Source organism: Pholcus phalangioides, unplaced genomic scaffold, assembly GCF_987345545.1.
Source record: "Pholcus phalangioides strain wild (caught in Gottingen) unplaced genomic scaffold, Ppha-v1.0 ptg000009l_1, whole genome shotgun sequence".
Taxonomy (NCBI): domain Eukaryota; kingdom Metazoa; phylum Arthropoda; class Arachnida; order Araneae; family Pholcidae; genus Pholcus; species Pholcus phalangioides.
The window spans coordinates 16,582,168-16,598,962 of record NW_028301602.1 but is presented as its reverse complement, the minus strand read 5'-3'; the positions used below and the strand labels follow the sequence as shown (position 1 = coordinate 16,598,962).

General features: G+C 34.3%; 2 protein-coding genes across 2 annotated transcripts in view; one reads left to right on the top strand and one right to left on the bottom strand.

Annotated features, from left to right (window-relative positions):
• LOC149082123 (uncharacterized) overlaps window positions 1-13,942 on the bottom strand; it is a 31,442-nt gene extending 17,500 nt beyond the window's left edge. The window contains exon 1 of the mRNA XM_089236864.1: window positions 13,836-13,942. The gene's annotated coding sequence lies outside the window, so the exon portion shown is untranslated. The remainder of the gene's footprint in view (window positions 1-13,835) is intronic.
• Window positions 106-5,052, top strand: LOC149082124 (uncharacterized). The gene is made up of 2 exons (XM_089236863.1): window positions 106-200; window positions 3,682-5,052. The coding sequence occupies exon 2, from the start codon at window positions 3,710-3,712 to the stop codon at window positions 4,838-4,840; it is 1,131 nt and encodes a 376-aa protein (XP_089092989.1). The 5' UTR covers window positions 106-200; window positions 3,682-3,709; the 3' UTR covers window positions 4,841-5,052.
• Window positions 13,943-16,795: the final 2,853 nt, after the last annotated feature.

Below are 16,795 nucleotides of genomic sequence, written 5' to 3'. Positions count from 1 at the left end.
TTACGTTGATTTGCGTTTTTGAACACCAATAGGTTCATCTTGATCTAAAAACTGGTTCCACCACTATTATCTTTCTTTGCTAATTGAATTGAATGACGTTGAAGGTCACGAGGAACAGTCGCTCACCAAGAGATTTCTGATTTAGAGAGTTTTGCACTACGCTAAGTGGACATCACTCCGTCGGAAACAAATTTTTTGAGGCAAGTGCTTATTTATTTTCTTTTTTAATGACCCCCATTTCTTGAATCCGACCCAATCGAAAACCAGTATTGTTAGGAGTCACCATATTAAGAAATAGCAGACCTTCATCTTACAGCGAATCTAACATACCAAGAGATAATTTACAAATGTACAATTCATTGATTGGCCATATATACTTCACACCGGTGTTTCCGAACTATTTTGGCATCGCTAGACTCTCTGTAGTGAAAGTGGATCCTCTGCGGACCCACTATACTGTCAGAAGGTCAGTTTCAACGCCGTTCTCCAATAAAAGAGTATTTTTATACTTTGCATGTCATGAAAAGCTGAACAAATTACAATTTCACAACATGAAATGGAAGTAAATGGAAAAAATGATATCGTGGACTCCTTAAAAAGTACTCACGGACCACAGTGGGAAAAACACTGAATTACACTTGTGTCTAAAAGTTCTACATGGAATACAAAGTCACGATTACTAATCGATTTTTCGAATTTCATTCATACATTAACGCAAACATAAGAATGCCCTCTATTCCACTGGGGTCTCTGTGCAACGTGCAACAATATATTTTTTTATAATCCCATTCAGGGCCGCAACTAGATGCTTGGTCGCCCGGGCAAGCTCGCATTTTGACGCCCCTTGTTATGTTGAAGGAGAGGTTTCAGAATGAAATTTGCGCCCCCTCGGGTCTAGCGTCAGAGGCACGAGACCCACCTGCTACCCCTAGTTGTGGCCCTGATCTGATTTATAATTTTATTTCATTCATTAATGATTTGTTTTTTTTTTAAATATCCCGCTCAATCGAATATTACGATTTCCGCGAAACCTGTTAATTCTATGATACAGGCTCTAGGCTAGGATCTTTGGTGGAGTCCGACAAAAGATTTTTCATGGGCCGCTATTTAGTGAATTTATAGTGCGGAGAAAAAAAAAACCCATGAAATTTTCTCGGGCTGGAGCAGCACCTCCTAGAGATAGAAGGTCTCTGCAGTGTTTGCCATAAACGTCATTCAGACCGCCTAGCAAGTTTGCCACATTTTGAAATATAGCATCCTATTTCGTTTTTTCTTATTTTGGCGTAGAATCTTCAAAACGATAAATCCTCATCCAGAGTGGGGGGGGGGGGGCAAAGCCCACTTCGGAGGGCTTAAAATTATGTAGTCCTTGTCAATTGCTCAAATTTCGTAGAAAAATGAGGAAAAAATCTTGCTGAGTTGAATAAATTTTTTTTGATTTCTATGGTACTAAGGATCCTTTTCATTTTCCAGATAGTTGGCACAGAATTGCGATATCTATGCGGAATGAAAAAAAAAAATCTTAATATCTCATATATAAGGAATTTTTTTTTTCTGCGCAGCAAAAAAATTTATGAAATTTTGGCTGCACAGAAAACAATTCCCTACATTATATAAAGTAGCAAATTATTTTGAGATTCTATGCGCAGAGTGAGGCAGGTGAAATGGAAGGCAATACAAAGTTGGAGGGCAACAATCTTTGTTGGAATCTGGAGGAAAACAAAGTTGGAGGGCACATTTCATGTAGGAATAAAATTTTTCCTTTTCCCACGAGCATTATCATTGGCCTCCTCCCCCCCCCCCCCCCCCATATACTGACACCAGGCCCCCTTGGCAGATCTTTAGTGGGGCCTCCTGTATAGAGAATTTATAGTGTAACGAAAAACCGACAACTCAGATAAACATCTTATGATTCAATGATTAGCATCATGAAATAATAATCAAGCATTTTCATGATTATTTAAAGCTCATGCCAGAGTTCTTGTACGGGAGCTCTGGTGATGGTTATAATCAGAACTCTTAATTCGTGAATATGCCTCCCAATAAGATGAAAGGGCTTCAACGTTGTTAGTCCCAACCATGGGTTCAACTGGGCAAGGCACAGAGACCCATGGGCCCCACATGCTGCAGAAGGGCTCTTTAGGCTGAGATTTTGGTGGACTTCCAGGTCAGACTCTTCACGGGCCCCCTCTATCGTGAATATATAAAAACAAGAACAAAACTGATGAGATCGTCGGAGCCACGGACTGGAGTTTTACCAGCCCCCACCCCCCACCTTGTGGGAGGCCATCAGTTAAATAGAGGTTCCACGATAAGATCTGAAACAATGATTTTATAGCAATAAATATGTATATTAAGAGCAGAGAGACCCCTGCACGGCCCCCCCCCCGAGGAGTGTGGACCCTCCCAAATCGACCAAAAATTAAAAAGGTTCAATATTTCGGTTAAAAAAAAATTAAAATATCGAAAGAAAGTACCTTTTACATGCTATTTTAACCAATTTCTGTTAATTTAAATGCTTTTTGAAAGGTGATACTTCAGAATTTCTTGGGAAGAAATCTTCTTTGCTTCTGCTTAGGCCCCTTATTGAGAGGTAGTGCCTAAGCCCTCTTTCATTTTGCCCAGGGGCTACGATGCTGTTGAGACGGCAGTAGGGATAAACTTTTTTTTTGCATAAACATTCAAAAATTTGTTCCGAGAATCACCTTTCTATCATCAAGGGTTTTTCCTCCTCCTAACCAGAACACGATCATCAAGGGTTCCGCTGAACAGGCTTATAACCATCAAGAGTTCCGCGAGCAACTCTACATTGGCAACTCCCGCTCTATGGCAGAAATTTTGGAGCCGGAGGATTTTATCCGTTTAAGTGGGTATCCGTTCATCAGTTGTCCGATTAAGCGGGGCCGACTGTATATCTCGAAGTTTTGATAGTGGGTGAGGCCAAGGGCGTACGCAAGATCGACCTTTAGAGGGGGCAGCACCAAAATATTCTTCCCGAGAAATTTTGAGTTGCTACCCTTCAAAAAGCATTTAAATTAACAGGAATTGGTTTATATAGCATATAAAGTGTATTTTCTTTCGATATTTGAAATAATTTTCACGGAAATATTAAATTTTTTTACAGATTTTAGGTCGGCTTGGGCACTTTGAGCATCCCCCTGCGTACGCCTTTGGCTGCGGCAGACATTGCAGTAGGATAGACATTGTAGACATGAGCAGGGATCAGAAAAAAAAATTAAAGAATCTCTGTTAGCAATGATCAAATAGCATCTGACCTGTTTGGAGGTAACACCGGTTCTTGTTCTCTTTGAATTTCGACGGAGATTCGTCAAAGCATGTTAATATTCATGAAAATGAAAAACCACATAAACACACGAAGATGGACTGATATATGCGTGAGCAGTGAAATTTCTTTTCCCCGGAAAGGGAAAACAAAAACATTTCGGAAAAATGAAAATGAGGAAAAAATTAAGAAATCATGAAAAAATGAAAAAATTAAGAAATAATGAAAAAATGAAAAAATTAAGAAATCATGAAAACGCATGATGACACGCAAAATGAAACCGAAAATGCGAGCGTCTGGTAACAACAGGCCTGGCATTGAAATAATTTATAAACTATTCTAATTTGATTATTTTTGTATAACAATTGTGTATAAAATTATCACTTCTGATTTGACAGATTCCTTCCGATTACCTCCATTAGGATCATGATAACAACCAGGATCACGATTTTCTTATGCGTCGTTTTCAGTTGCCTGTTCCTAACATCAGCGCGACGCTGGAAAGTTTCAGTGGAGGACGTTAGTTCTCAAGATTTGATGGATTTGGGTGCATTATGTGAACCGGAAGCCACTTGCTCCAGCGTGAGTGTGGGACTCAACCGTTCCAGTAATCAGCATTACAACAATTACTACTACAACCGGCATTGTGATTGCGATGCACTCTGCGTCGAGTACGAAACCTGCTGCGTTGATTCGTCTAACAGGAGGCTCAGGCAAAGATCCCAAAGCGATAGGAGACGTGAAGAGTGCGTCACACCTCCAGGCAACAGCTTTTCTTTCTTCATGGTGAGCGAATGTCATCCAAGATGGATCGGAAATCCCGAGATCTCGGATCAATGCCATAACTATAACATGCGAAATCCTTACTCTTTACTTCCAGCTTTCGATCTCAAGGAGAATGTTACCTACAAGAATGTTTTCTGTGCGATATGTAACGGTGAAGAGCTCGCTAGCCTTAAGTTTTGGACGATGACCGTGCATAAGAATTTACGTCAAAGTTATTCCGAGAAAGATCTTATTGAGTACTTGACGTACGATGAAAAAAGTGATTCATGGGGCCACTGGGAGAATTCCAACGGTTCCTGGGAATTCTTTCCGGTTGATATGACCGCTGATATTCCGTTTGATCATCGTCCAAGATTCTGCATCAAGGGTCTCGTAGAGCATTGCGATCCTGCGTGGACTGATAGAAGCACTTTCCGGAAATGTCATTCATACATGGCTCCTGTGTATGCTGTTAAAAGCAACGATACTTTTCGTTTCATACGTTACCGTAACGTTCACTGTGCGATTTGTAATTTTGCTGAGCTGAAGCCGGGTAACGTCTGTAAACTCGAATTCTTTCCGGCAATATTTCCAGGTGGAGGGGCTGCATTCGCGCCAGGACTTTCTTTCACGCTTCTCATCGACGTGAATCCGAAAGACGGAAATTTAGTTGGACAAGTCAGTAAATGTAAATCTGGTGAATCGTACGATCCATTCTTCAAGAAATGCAGAAGTGTCGGATGCGGAATACCCGGGTTCGTTCTCAAAGGCGACAAGTGTGTGATGGCTTGACGATTCATGTATATATACCAAGTTTACTTCTGACATTTCTCAATTTTTATACATCGAGAAAGCCGATAATATGTTTTTCGTCAATTTTTTTAAATCTACAAGATACAAAATATTTTCATTTTATTTTTCTCATTTGACATATTCAAATGTATAACAACAATTTGGTATTTTGAGCTTTCAACTGGCATTAAAAAAATCCTACGATCGTTGAATCTAATTGAATACGTCGTGTGTGTCCAATTTCCAATTCTTAAATATACTGGGTAGTTACATAAATAAACCGGCACTACTCTCGGACGTATGTAGCGCCCATTCTGATGGAGATATTTTGGAGAAAGTGGGTAACCGTATATATGAACCATGGGGGGAAGGGGGGAGGGGTAAGAAAGATTCAATAAAAACGAATGGTTCAATTTTCGACCACCAGGTGAAAAATCGACGCTTTCTGTTATCGAAGTTATATTTTTCCCATGGTCCAAATAACGTACATACCAAGTTTCAATGAAATGCGTCCTCCACAACGGGCGCGACATTGGTCGGAGTAGTGTTAGTTTAATTATAACCACCCTGTACATCCATTTATTAAATTTCATACATGCATGTTATTAAGATTTAGATATTACAGGAGTTTTTAATTAATTAATATTTGGTCTTTTAACTGTTCAGGTGATGTGTTCAAGTTCAAAGTTTTTAACATCCGAAGTCGTCTTTTTATCGAATGGGGGATGCACAACTTTTTCCGTGTAATTAAAATGTCGAATAACAAATTTTATTACACACCGACCAATTCTGAAGCCAAAATCAGCATAAAAATCGAAAAACATACTTAAAAAAATAACATCCAAAAAAGAAAGTGTATAAAAAACATGGATGTAATGCAAAATAAATACAGAAATCCAAATTACTGAATACTGTGAATAGAAAAACTCCCGGCACTGACTCTATCATAGGTTGAAAGAAGGTTCTGTCAAGCTAAAACAGAGATATTATAAAAGAAATTTCTATGTCCAAGTTAAGAATTTTGCGGACAAAAATGCCGTCTCAACCGTTTTAGGTTGAGACGTTTTCTTAGTGTCATTAGATGCGGTCAGAAAGCCGAGAAGGGAATTATTTCCCAAGTAATAGCCTCAAACCTTCCTAGATTGTAGGGAATAAGAGATTCATTTAAGAGCAAGGTGGTGAAAAATTGTGGGAAATTCTCAGTGTTAGAAATAAATTAGTGAAAACTTCTAAGTTTTAGTGAAGTTAACTAAAATTCCTTTTAATCTCATCTATTCTATCTGAATAAAAAACTGAGACTATATTGGGTTCGAAACCAGCTTAGACAGTTTTAGAAGGTCTCTTCTGTATCGGAAACACGCATAGTCACGCACACGGAAGACAGATGGCGCCCCCGCCATGATACAAATACGAATACAACACCACAACAGGCAAAATGCCCAACGAGGTGGTTGAGAAAAAGATGCCCATGACCAATATGGATGTCATAAAAATACAGCAACCCAATTAAAAATGGATTTACAAAAATTATAAACAATATATACACATGATAAAAATATTATACAATGTCCATAAAGAATACTTATGGTTGTCTTATTCTATGTATGGATAGCCTCTCGATTTACCCCAACATGTCTATCGTATTTCTTTTTAAACGTGTCATATGTGTTACAATTTACTACCTCCGGGGTATTTATTAACAGCCCTATTAGAGAAAAATTCCCTGCGACACCACAACCTCGCATTGTCCCTTACCAATCAATACTGGTGTCGATCGATAATGGTGTAGAAAGTGTTGTCGTAAAGCCGTATTTTTCCAAAAGCAAGGTTTTTGCATAGCGTGAACCGAATAGGACCATTTCATGTCGGCAGAATTTTATCATTTTATTACGCTACGCGTTTGTGTGTTCCTAGCGTGGCACATTTGTCATCTGTATTTCACGGATTTTTGCCATTTCGCTCAATGAAAACACATTAAACGCAACAAAAATGCAGAGAAGATCGACGAAATCAGACGAGATCACGCCCGATGAGGGCAAATCACGCCTTCACACGCTGGCGTGAGGCGTGTTGAGCTTTGTACGAAAACAATGATACTGTTTTTCCTATTGGTAAGAGGACAGCGTGTCGCTTTGGGTGATTCATGTTACACGTGGCGCAAAAAACAGAAATTAGGGCCTTTCAGACCCTGGTGCCACAAATATGTTTGTTGCTTTTTTTCTTTCTGTAGAATTTTTTCTCTTGACCTCAGAGAATTGAGCCCTGACGTAAAGTGAATTTTGAGTTAGAAATATGGTAAATATGAATTTTGGGGACTTTCGTCGAGGGCAGCACTTAAAGTTGAACTTTCAGGGGTTTTCTAAGATGGCTTCCAGGCGAAAGTGTCTCCACGAAAAGTGGTTTTCTTACGTAAAATTTAGCAATAAAATTCGAAAAAAAAATAGTATGTGAAGATGAATATACATATAGTGTATTTTTTTTGAGAATCAAAAATGCAAAAACATCTTGAAATTCCAAAAAACCAATGCTTAGGTCTTAAATGGTTAAGACAGTATACACTTGTATATTAGCTCTCTAACTAACAATCTCCTTCGAGGATAAAATGTAAATTACCCTCTCGCGATAGACCAGAATCGTACGTAGTAGTACATTAAAAGAATGAGAACTTTATTTCTGTTGTGATAAGTTGTTCAGCAACAGTCGGATAAGTCATTTTTGAAATCGATTTAATTTTCGTAGTATCGTAACACTTTCCTTATGGGCATCGTTAGAATTACGTATCCTGTTCTGGACATAATTTTTAAATGCAATGCTTTTTATTAGCTCGTTCTGAGAAGAAATGTCTCCAGAGACATCGAAACATTAGTTTTTCGTCTCCAAAAATATAATGAATAAACATTTTTTTTTTCCAATCCAGATAAACTATTCGACATTTCCATCACCATGTTCATCCTATGCTTGTTGATTCAAGCGTAGAAGAACTTCACTAGCGATTTTCAGGTTCGACATGCTCACCCTAAATAATCACCCTTTCCAACTCCTTAATGCTTCTTAAATAGAGTTATTTTTTGTCGTTGTGCTTACTTGAATGATCGCATGTATGATACGCGCTCTGTTGGAGAATTGTATTTAAAAGTGTATTCTTAAATCCTTGAAAACTTTTTTTGCCTGTTGTATGCAAGTGTATGTTTCCGTCTTTTCCCGTCGAACATCAATCAGTTTCGTTGGGGGAAAAGAAACAATTGTTATTCAAGCTATAGCATTCATTTTTGTATGGCAGGAAGCAAAATACGCACCTGTCACCATGATAACCTGTGTGTGCCGTACATCCCGATGTTTTTAAATGTCGAATTGGCGATGTTTAGCTGGATCAATGGTTCCCAACCTTTTTTTATCGGCCATGCTGTACCTAAGCATATTCGAAAATACTGACGCTCTCCCCCTCCCCCATTTTAAGTGACATGCGGAGAATATTAGTTATCATTAAAATCATTAATTAACATTATTTTAATAATTATTATTTAACGATAATTTATTCATAATTATCGTTTGGAGAAACGATAAATTTTCAGTCAGGCATAATTTCAACAAATTTCTGGAAAAGATGGCATTGCAGTCATGAAAAAAAAACTAATATTTTCGAATTATCCATCAGTTGCAGCAACAAAAGCGTGATATGGTCTCAGAGAAAATTTAACAGAGACATCCCCGCTGACACTAGGATTTTGAAAACACCTCATTTAAATTTTTCAGACTTCATTGTTAACAAAATAAATTTTGTTGTTTTGTGTTCGGTGTTAGTTGTAATAAATTTCGAAATTCCGTGGGAGTTCGATCAAGATGGAATTAATTGTAATACAGTTTGGATCATATCCACCATAATAAAAACAATTAGCACTCGGGACAAATATATTACACGAGAAACAATAATAATCTACTATTAAATTTATTGAATATGAAAAAAAAACAGAACATTTCAGAACATGGGAAAAGAATAATGATGTACACAGGAAAAAGTATTATCACTTGCATTAATTACTTCCCGCTATAAAACGGATACTTTCCACTTTGAGAATACTAAATCCAACGGAGTTTTTGCAACTGAAATTATCGTTATCATTAATTGTCATAAATCATAATTACCGTTTTATTATTAATTATCGTTATTATTAACCATTAATTAATTAAGAATTTTGCCCTCCCCCGAATAATTTCTGATAAAACAATGCAATGCACTCTCCCTCTCCTGCGTAAGCGCTCGAGTGCTGTATATACGGGACAACTAGCTACTTTCAGGCCCCCCCCCCCCACAATGTTTTAATGTTTCCTTCATGTCGGCTCCTCTGACTCATGGTATTAACATTGAAATATAGTTTTCACTTTATCTCGAAAACTGGAGCCAATCTGACAAAAAGATTCGAAATCATTGCCCTAAAATCACTGAAATATTTTCGAGAACAAAATCAGTGTTGAGCAGTGTAATCAATTAATAAAAGTGTCGGGAACTCTGAAAGGTTAATGATAGTTAATTGATTCATTGAAAACGGACTCTTACTGTTCGGAGTAAATTTATTATAGTGGTTAATTAATTCGTTGGTTAATTATCAAATTATATATTTGTTATAATTATTGTTAGCAGATGATTCAATCGATTGAAGTTATCTTTATAAATTTTAAGCATCCACTAGTTTATCAAATTCTTTGTTACATCAAAATTTTAATATTTCAAATTATACGAATTATACTTCCATGTACCAAGTGCAGTATCATTCGAATTACATTGCTGTTATACAGGGTGCATAGGAGCAGGGTGTATGATATTCTACTGGTGAACCGTTGATCCTAGAGGCATACTTTCAATTAGAAAAGGTATCCAAATAACGTGTATTACTCACATATGTCATTTATGTTTCAAGTTGTATAGTTATTAAAATAAAAACAAAATAATTTTTTTTACACTCCCAGCGTGCCTAAAAACCCAACAAGAGAACTGTTGCCCTATCTCTCCCGATGCCAACTAAAAAAACTCCATGTTTCCAAGTGGAATAGTCGCTGCGACATTTAAATTCGAAAAACGCAGGAAAGTTGGGAAAAAACAGCATCAAATGCGGATTTTTCTAATTCGAAGTATGCTTCTAGTGTTCGCCAGTAAAATGCCATTACCCTCTGTTATCTATGCACTCTGTACATTTCCCAATAGCGGACAATCCCCGTTGAAAGAGACATCTACATGCATTTTTGAAATTTTTTTTTTTGAAACTACAATTGATGAATATGTTTACAATACTACTCTATTACTATTATTATTTATTTTTCACTATACTTACCTTTTATACTTATCACCATCTGTTGAGAAACTTTTGCAACATATTTTGAAATTCTGTTTAAATGAAAATTTACTGCTTTTCCAAGCACAATGCAGTAAACGGTGCGTATGTAACGCTTCTCATTGTTTAAAATTCTTTTTTTGGGAATGGGCCTATCAATTTAGTTTAAAAATTTATCAATAGAAGACGGACGTTAACAAGGATTCGTAGGCAACGACGTCTATGTGGAATTTCTTTGGAGAACACCATAGACCGTGAGAGGTCGGTCGTATTCACGAATGATTCAAACAAATAACACGTAAAGCAATAAGTTCTATTAAAATATTGTAATCATATCTATACAAGATGAATAAACACATTTGCACTCTCTATAGATAAATATAGAGTTAGTTCTTTCTTGGTTAAAAAAAATTTCCAATTTCGATATGATGCGTTTCAAACCGCATTATGATGGTATCACAATCATTTCATTTTTCATTAAATTCATTTTTTACGTTTTACTACTACTTTAGGCGGTATCTACAGTTAAAAACGAATAGTATTTTTCCAAAAATGTAGATAGGTTTTCTGAAATCGCCGTGAATAACAAATTATTTTAAAATATGACTTCCTATCGATCCCTGTTTAAACAAGAAGGAAAACAAATATGGAAACTATATATAAATACAGTTTAAAAAAAGAAGAAAAGTTTATTTCACTTTCTGACTCACTCAAGCGACGTGTTTTGTGTATTATAATCTCTTTGAGAGAAAGTGTTTAAAAAAAAACCAGTGTCCACTTCGGAAAACAATCCCCGAGTGTTAATCCTATATTTTCACTTCTTGCTAAATATCCTGTCAAGAGATTTTTCAAATGGAAAGTTCCTTCTTAAAATGAATCCATATCCTTTTAGCGAGAATAATTAACGGGTTATTAAACTTGGCTCATGCATTGAATAACTGAGCAGAAATCTCATAATCTTTGATTATTATAATTGCGTCTGAGTTAAACCCTTAGTTAAAGATCATAATGGTTCACTGAGTTCGTTTCATACGTCGATAACTAGATTTTTGATGGGTTAATAAATTATTTATAACTCGTGGGTAAAAAATGATTTAATAATTGACTTAATGACTGTTCCGTAATATGTTATAATACTTCCACAAAAACTGTTATAGTACCTTGAACACGCAGCATATTAAAATAAATATTTGCATTTTTTTTCAAACAAATTCGATATTCGTTAATTTACTTGAGATCTAAATTATTTTCTGTATTATTTCAAATTTTTGCTTAGTGAAGAGAAAACTCTTTATCATTTAATGAATGTTGTTGAATGATTTTGAGATTTATTAGTTTCACAGGTCTATAAAAAAATACTTTTCAAAAATTGTTCTAGCTTCGGCCACTGATTTTTATTCTGTTTTCAGTGCGGATTTCAAAAATGAAATCCATTTTTTTCCTACCGTGTAAGGTTTTTTCACAAAATGATTTCATATTTTGGGAGAAATAACTCAAATCCAAATACTTTGGAATTTTTATTATCATTTTATCTCATCTCATAAATACATTCTTCACATTTATATTCTAGCTCTGTCATTATAATGATAGATCCTAAAATCACAATGTAATCAGTGAAATATATTTGGCAATGGCTCAATACATTAATTCATAACACAAAGTTTCAATGTGATTCGTATGCTGCTTATAGTATAACTATTGGAATTTTATTTCAACTTCTCTCAAAAAGTAGAACCCATATGTCAAAACCAATGCCAGATTCGGAATCAGCTTCCTAAAGTCATTCTAAAATCACTGGATTATCTTTGGTTATGATTCATTATATTTTTTTATAGCGTATAGTATCAATGTGATTCGTATGCTGCTTATGGTATAACTATTGAAATTTAATTTTTACTTTTTCCTCAAAAAGTAGAACCGGTGTGGCAAAACCAATTCCAGATTCACAGTCAGTGCCCCAAAATTATTCTAAAATCACTGAAATATCTTTGGAAATGATTTAATATGTTTGTTTATAACGCACAGTTTCAATGAGGTTTATACGCTGCGTATGCATTACTATTGAAATTTAATTTTCACTTTACCTCAAAAACTAGACGTGATAAAATTTTTTAATTAATTTTACAGTAATTAGCATCCAAAAAACTATAAAAAACATTAATTAGTTTTAAGTTTTTTCATCGCAGACCGGTGTTTTTAGAAAATTTATAACTGAACATTTATATGTACTTTTTAATATAAATTAAAACAATAGTATATAAGTATTATGTAAATCATTAATAAATGAGAATCAATAATGGAAAATAGAATAATGTTTTAAATTACCATGTTACCAAATACTCCTCTGGTACACATCCGAATGAAAATTTTTACATTTATTTGAAAAAAAGAAATAGACGTAATTAAAAAAAAAATTAAATCTTCAGGTATATTATATAAATTTAAATCTATATCACACATACATTAATTATACATATTTGACTAATATAACAATCAAAATATACAGATTTTATCTGTATATAAATGTCCAAAAGTTGAAGAAACGTGAAAACTTTTGAAGTTTGATTTTCACTCTATATCTCAGAAAGTAGAGCCAATATAACAAAATCAATGCCAGATTTGGAATCAGCACCCCAAAACCATTTTAAAATAACTGAAATATATTTGGGCATGATTCACTATATTTGTGTTTTGTACTACATTTGTATTTGCATGATTTATTCTTATATTCCCGTAGAGTCAGTATTTGGATTAAATGAAACAAAATGGCGCAAATTTTAATGGCTTCAAAACTATACTTGAATATATATTTAATTTTCGGATAAAAATTTAACGACATTTGAATGATTATTGATCTTGAAAGATCAATTTCATAATTTCATTTCAATTTCACCTTTTAATCTTATAAGTACTTCACATCTTGTTCAATCATATACAGCAAAATCTAAGTTGGACGATTCTATCAAAACCTGTCTAAGTTAGACACTCACGGTTTCATTCAAACCTGTTCAAGATACAGCGGCACAGTATTTTGGATATTATGTTATAGGATTATGGTTGGTTACATTCAAAACCATTCAATGTAGAGAGGTGTCCTAGATACAAAGATGTCCAAACTGACAGGTTTTACTGTATCCTCTTCGCTCCACAAATATATTTTTAACCACCTCATTTTAACTGTTTTAAATGATTTATTTTTTTTCAAATTAAGATTTGAGGTATGCGTAAGGGCACTTAACGTCAATGGCCCTAGTAAAGATATCGATCCTAATTAATTGATAAATAAATGAATTAATTACTATTTTTTCTTTTTAAAGGGTCTTTTATCATACAATATACACACAAATCAATCAAAATTTTTTTCTTTCTAATGGTCAGTTTGGCCCAGGTGAGAAGAGTCAGGCCAGTCAGTTTGGCTCCGGTCACCTTAAAAATGACCTCAATGAATAATTTTAGTAACTCAATTAATCAATATTATTTTCTACCATTTTTCATGCATATGAACATAACTGAAATAAAATGAACGAATACAACATAGCATTTAAGTTATATTATTTTTTCTCGTTAGTGATATTGTTTAGCAAGTGAAATATACATTTGATCTGCATCATTTCAAAAATTAATAAATCAGGAGAAATAAGTATTGAATGTAGAAAATCATGCCATACCTGTTCAAAGATGAGATTCTGAATGTTAATATCACTATGCGCTACGAAACGAAGATACAGAAACCACCAGTTTCAAATCCAGATATACACAAAATACAATAAGTTTCTGTCTTTAAATAACTTTCTTTTTTCTTTCCTTTGGCTTTTGAAAAATCTTGAAAAATAAGATAAAAAAGGAAAAAAAAAAAACTGAAATTTCCTTAGAAGAAAGTTTTGAGATTTATCGCCAAAATGATGCCAAGAGGGAAAAAGATATAAAGAAGTGAAAGTTAAAAAACAAGAAGAGAAAGAGTTCATTTCGGACTTCTTATTTCTCAAGGAAATGAAGAAAATATATCAGAAAAACAATAAAAACCTAGAAGAAAAATACTTTTATTGCTCACTTTTATAGTAAATGAAGATATAATTTTTCTTAAGGTATCATTTTCGAAACTGGAACATCTTATCTTTGAAAACCAGAGAAAAATTGAAGTTTTTTCAGAATAAGTGTGCGTGTTATTCCCATAAAATAGAAATGTCAGAATACCGATATTTTCGGCCATAAAAATATTAGTGATTATATCGTATATCTTTCATGAAAGTGAACGATAGTACGATCTAAAATGAGTTCAATAATCTGTTAGTCTCGTTGCATGTCAACTGAGAAGACGGTGTGATAAATAGAGTAGACCACCTAGATACTAGTTTTACTACTTAAGCATGTAACGAACTTGTATGTAATGAATTAAATAAAGAGTTAATTTTCAGAAAAATTATCTATTTTATTGCTAGTTAGTTACTGGCTAATCTCTTTCAATCATATTTTTCATCAATAGGTGACCCTGGTGCCACAAATGTGTGGGTTGCTTTTTCTCACTGTAAAAGTTTTTGTTTTGACCTCAGGCAGTTAGGGTTCTCATATCTTTTAACGTACTGAAAAGCTATTAGACCAGTGTTTCTCCCAAAGTGGGCAATATCGCTCCTTGTGGCGATGGAAATGTCTGAGGGGGCAGTGGAAGCTTTGGTTTCAGTATAGGATCCTATGGGTTGGCTGCAGTTGTGGGCGATGAGAACAAAAACTTTTCTGAAGAGGGTGATGGAGCAAAAATTTGGGAAGCTATGCTCTTGTAGAAATATCATTGAAAATACTACTTAACCATTTATTTATTTTAACTTTTTATAAATATTTTTGATTATATACACTTTCTATGTCAGTATAAAGTTTCATACATCTTTTATAATTAATTTTTTGCAAATTTGAAAAAAAAGCATTAAAAACAGCTTGTGCGTGTGATGAAAATAGCATGACATCGATGTATGTATTAAATATTGATTCAAAATATAATGGACACTGTTCAGTTCGTGAAATGCAGCAAAATTTCATTAACTCAATCTTATTTAAAATTAAATTAAATTTTTTTTTGAATTTCAAAGAAATTTAATTTCAAATAAGATTGAGTGTAAATGAAATCTCAATCTTTCCCTTCATTTCATGAACTAAACAATTTTCTTTGCAATTTGAATCAATTTTTATTCAATTACATTGATGTAATACCATTTTATCATGCCCGCGAGCTGTTTTTAATGCATTATTTTGAAAATTTGTAAAAAATTATGTATTAGAGATATTTCAAACTTTATACTGACGTAGGATAGCATATACAATCAAAAATATGCGTAAAAAAATTTGAAGTAGTAGTAGTAGTAAGTTAAGTAGTATTTTTAATGATATTTCTATATTACAGAGAGCATAGTTTTTCACATGTTAAAAGGTATGAGACCCCTTAAGCCCTGACTTAAAGGATTGTGCCAGTTTTGAGTTAGAAAGATGGGGTGAATATGAACTTTGGGAGCTTTCATCAGAGGACAGCACTTAAAGTTAAACTTTTAGAGGTTTTTTAACATGGCTTCCGGGAAAAGTGTGATTTATATTACATAAAATTTAACAATAAAATTCTGGAAAAAAAGTTGTATGTGAAGATATACCCTGTATTATCTTTGCAGAAAAAAAATTGAACGAAGTCAATCATTTTTTCACAAAAAAATAATAAAAGAATTACAAATGCGGAAAAAATTGAAATATATATATATATTTGCTGACATTTATGTTTTTAATGCTTTTTTTTGAACATCGAAAATTCAAAAAAACATTTTGAAAATTTCGAAAAACGAACGCTCGGGTCTGAAAGGGATAGGTTGACCATATTACATATGGGAAAAATAAGGTAAATTTGGATCCCAAGTACAAGAAAATACGGAACATCGCCAATTACCGTTGAAAACGATGCCGATTATGGGAATAATAGCCAATTTCCTGTTGAGATTCACCTTGCCAGTTGAAAAACTTGCCAGTGGGTGGAAAATAAAGAGCCACTGTAAATTGTATCGAATTGAAATGTATATCGGGAAAAGACAAAATACTACAAATCTTCCTTGAGAAAAACGGGAAAAAATCGGATATTTCTGTGAAAAAAGAAAAACCAGAAATAACAGGGAAATGTCCCATTATAAATACGGGTTGTAAAGTCATGCTGGATTTTTTATTTTGTCATATCCCGGAGATATTTATACACACACGAGGGCTGATTTCACTGTGACCCAAAGTAAGGTATCATAAATGGTGTTCTAGCTGAGAATTTGGAAATCCGGATAAAAGAATCCTCTTAAAGGCTCATAACAGAAATCTGAGCTGACAGGAAAGTTGGTGGTGTGAATGGATTATTTAAAAATATGAGCCACACACGCGCACAATAAGAAATAAAGGTACCCTCTGGAACATACAATGAACATCGACAAGACATGAGAGATGTAAAAATGGACTTGTGAACGTGTTTAAGAGAGGTATTCGGCTACTTTTCTTGCCACTTTTACACAAATCTGTACTAAGTGAACCTTCTCTCCTTAGTAACATTGTTTGATGGAAAGAGTGTCAGAGTGGGGGGGGGGATAATAAATTTTGCATTATCTATGTCCATTTTCTA

Coding starts and splice junctions, on each gene's coding strand:
- LOC149082124 (XM_089236863.1), top strand. CDS start 3,710: ATGATAACAACCAGGATCACGATTTTCTTATGCGTCGTTTTCAGTTGC.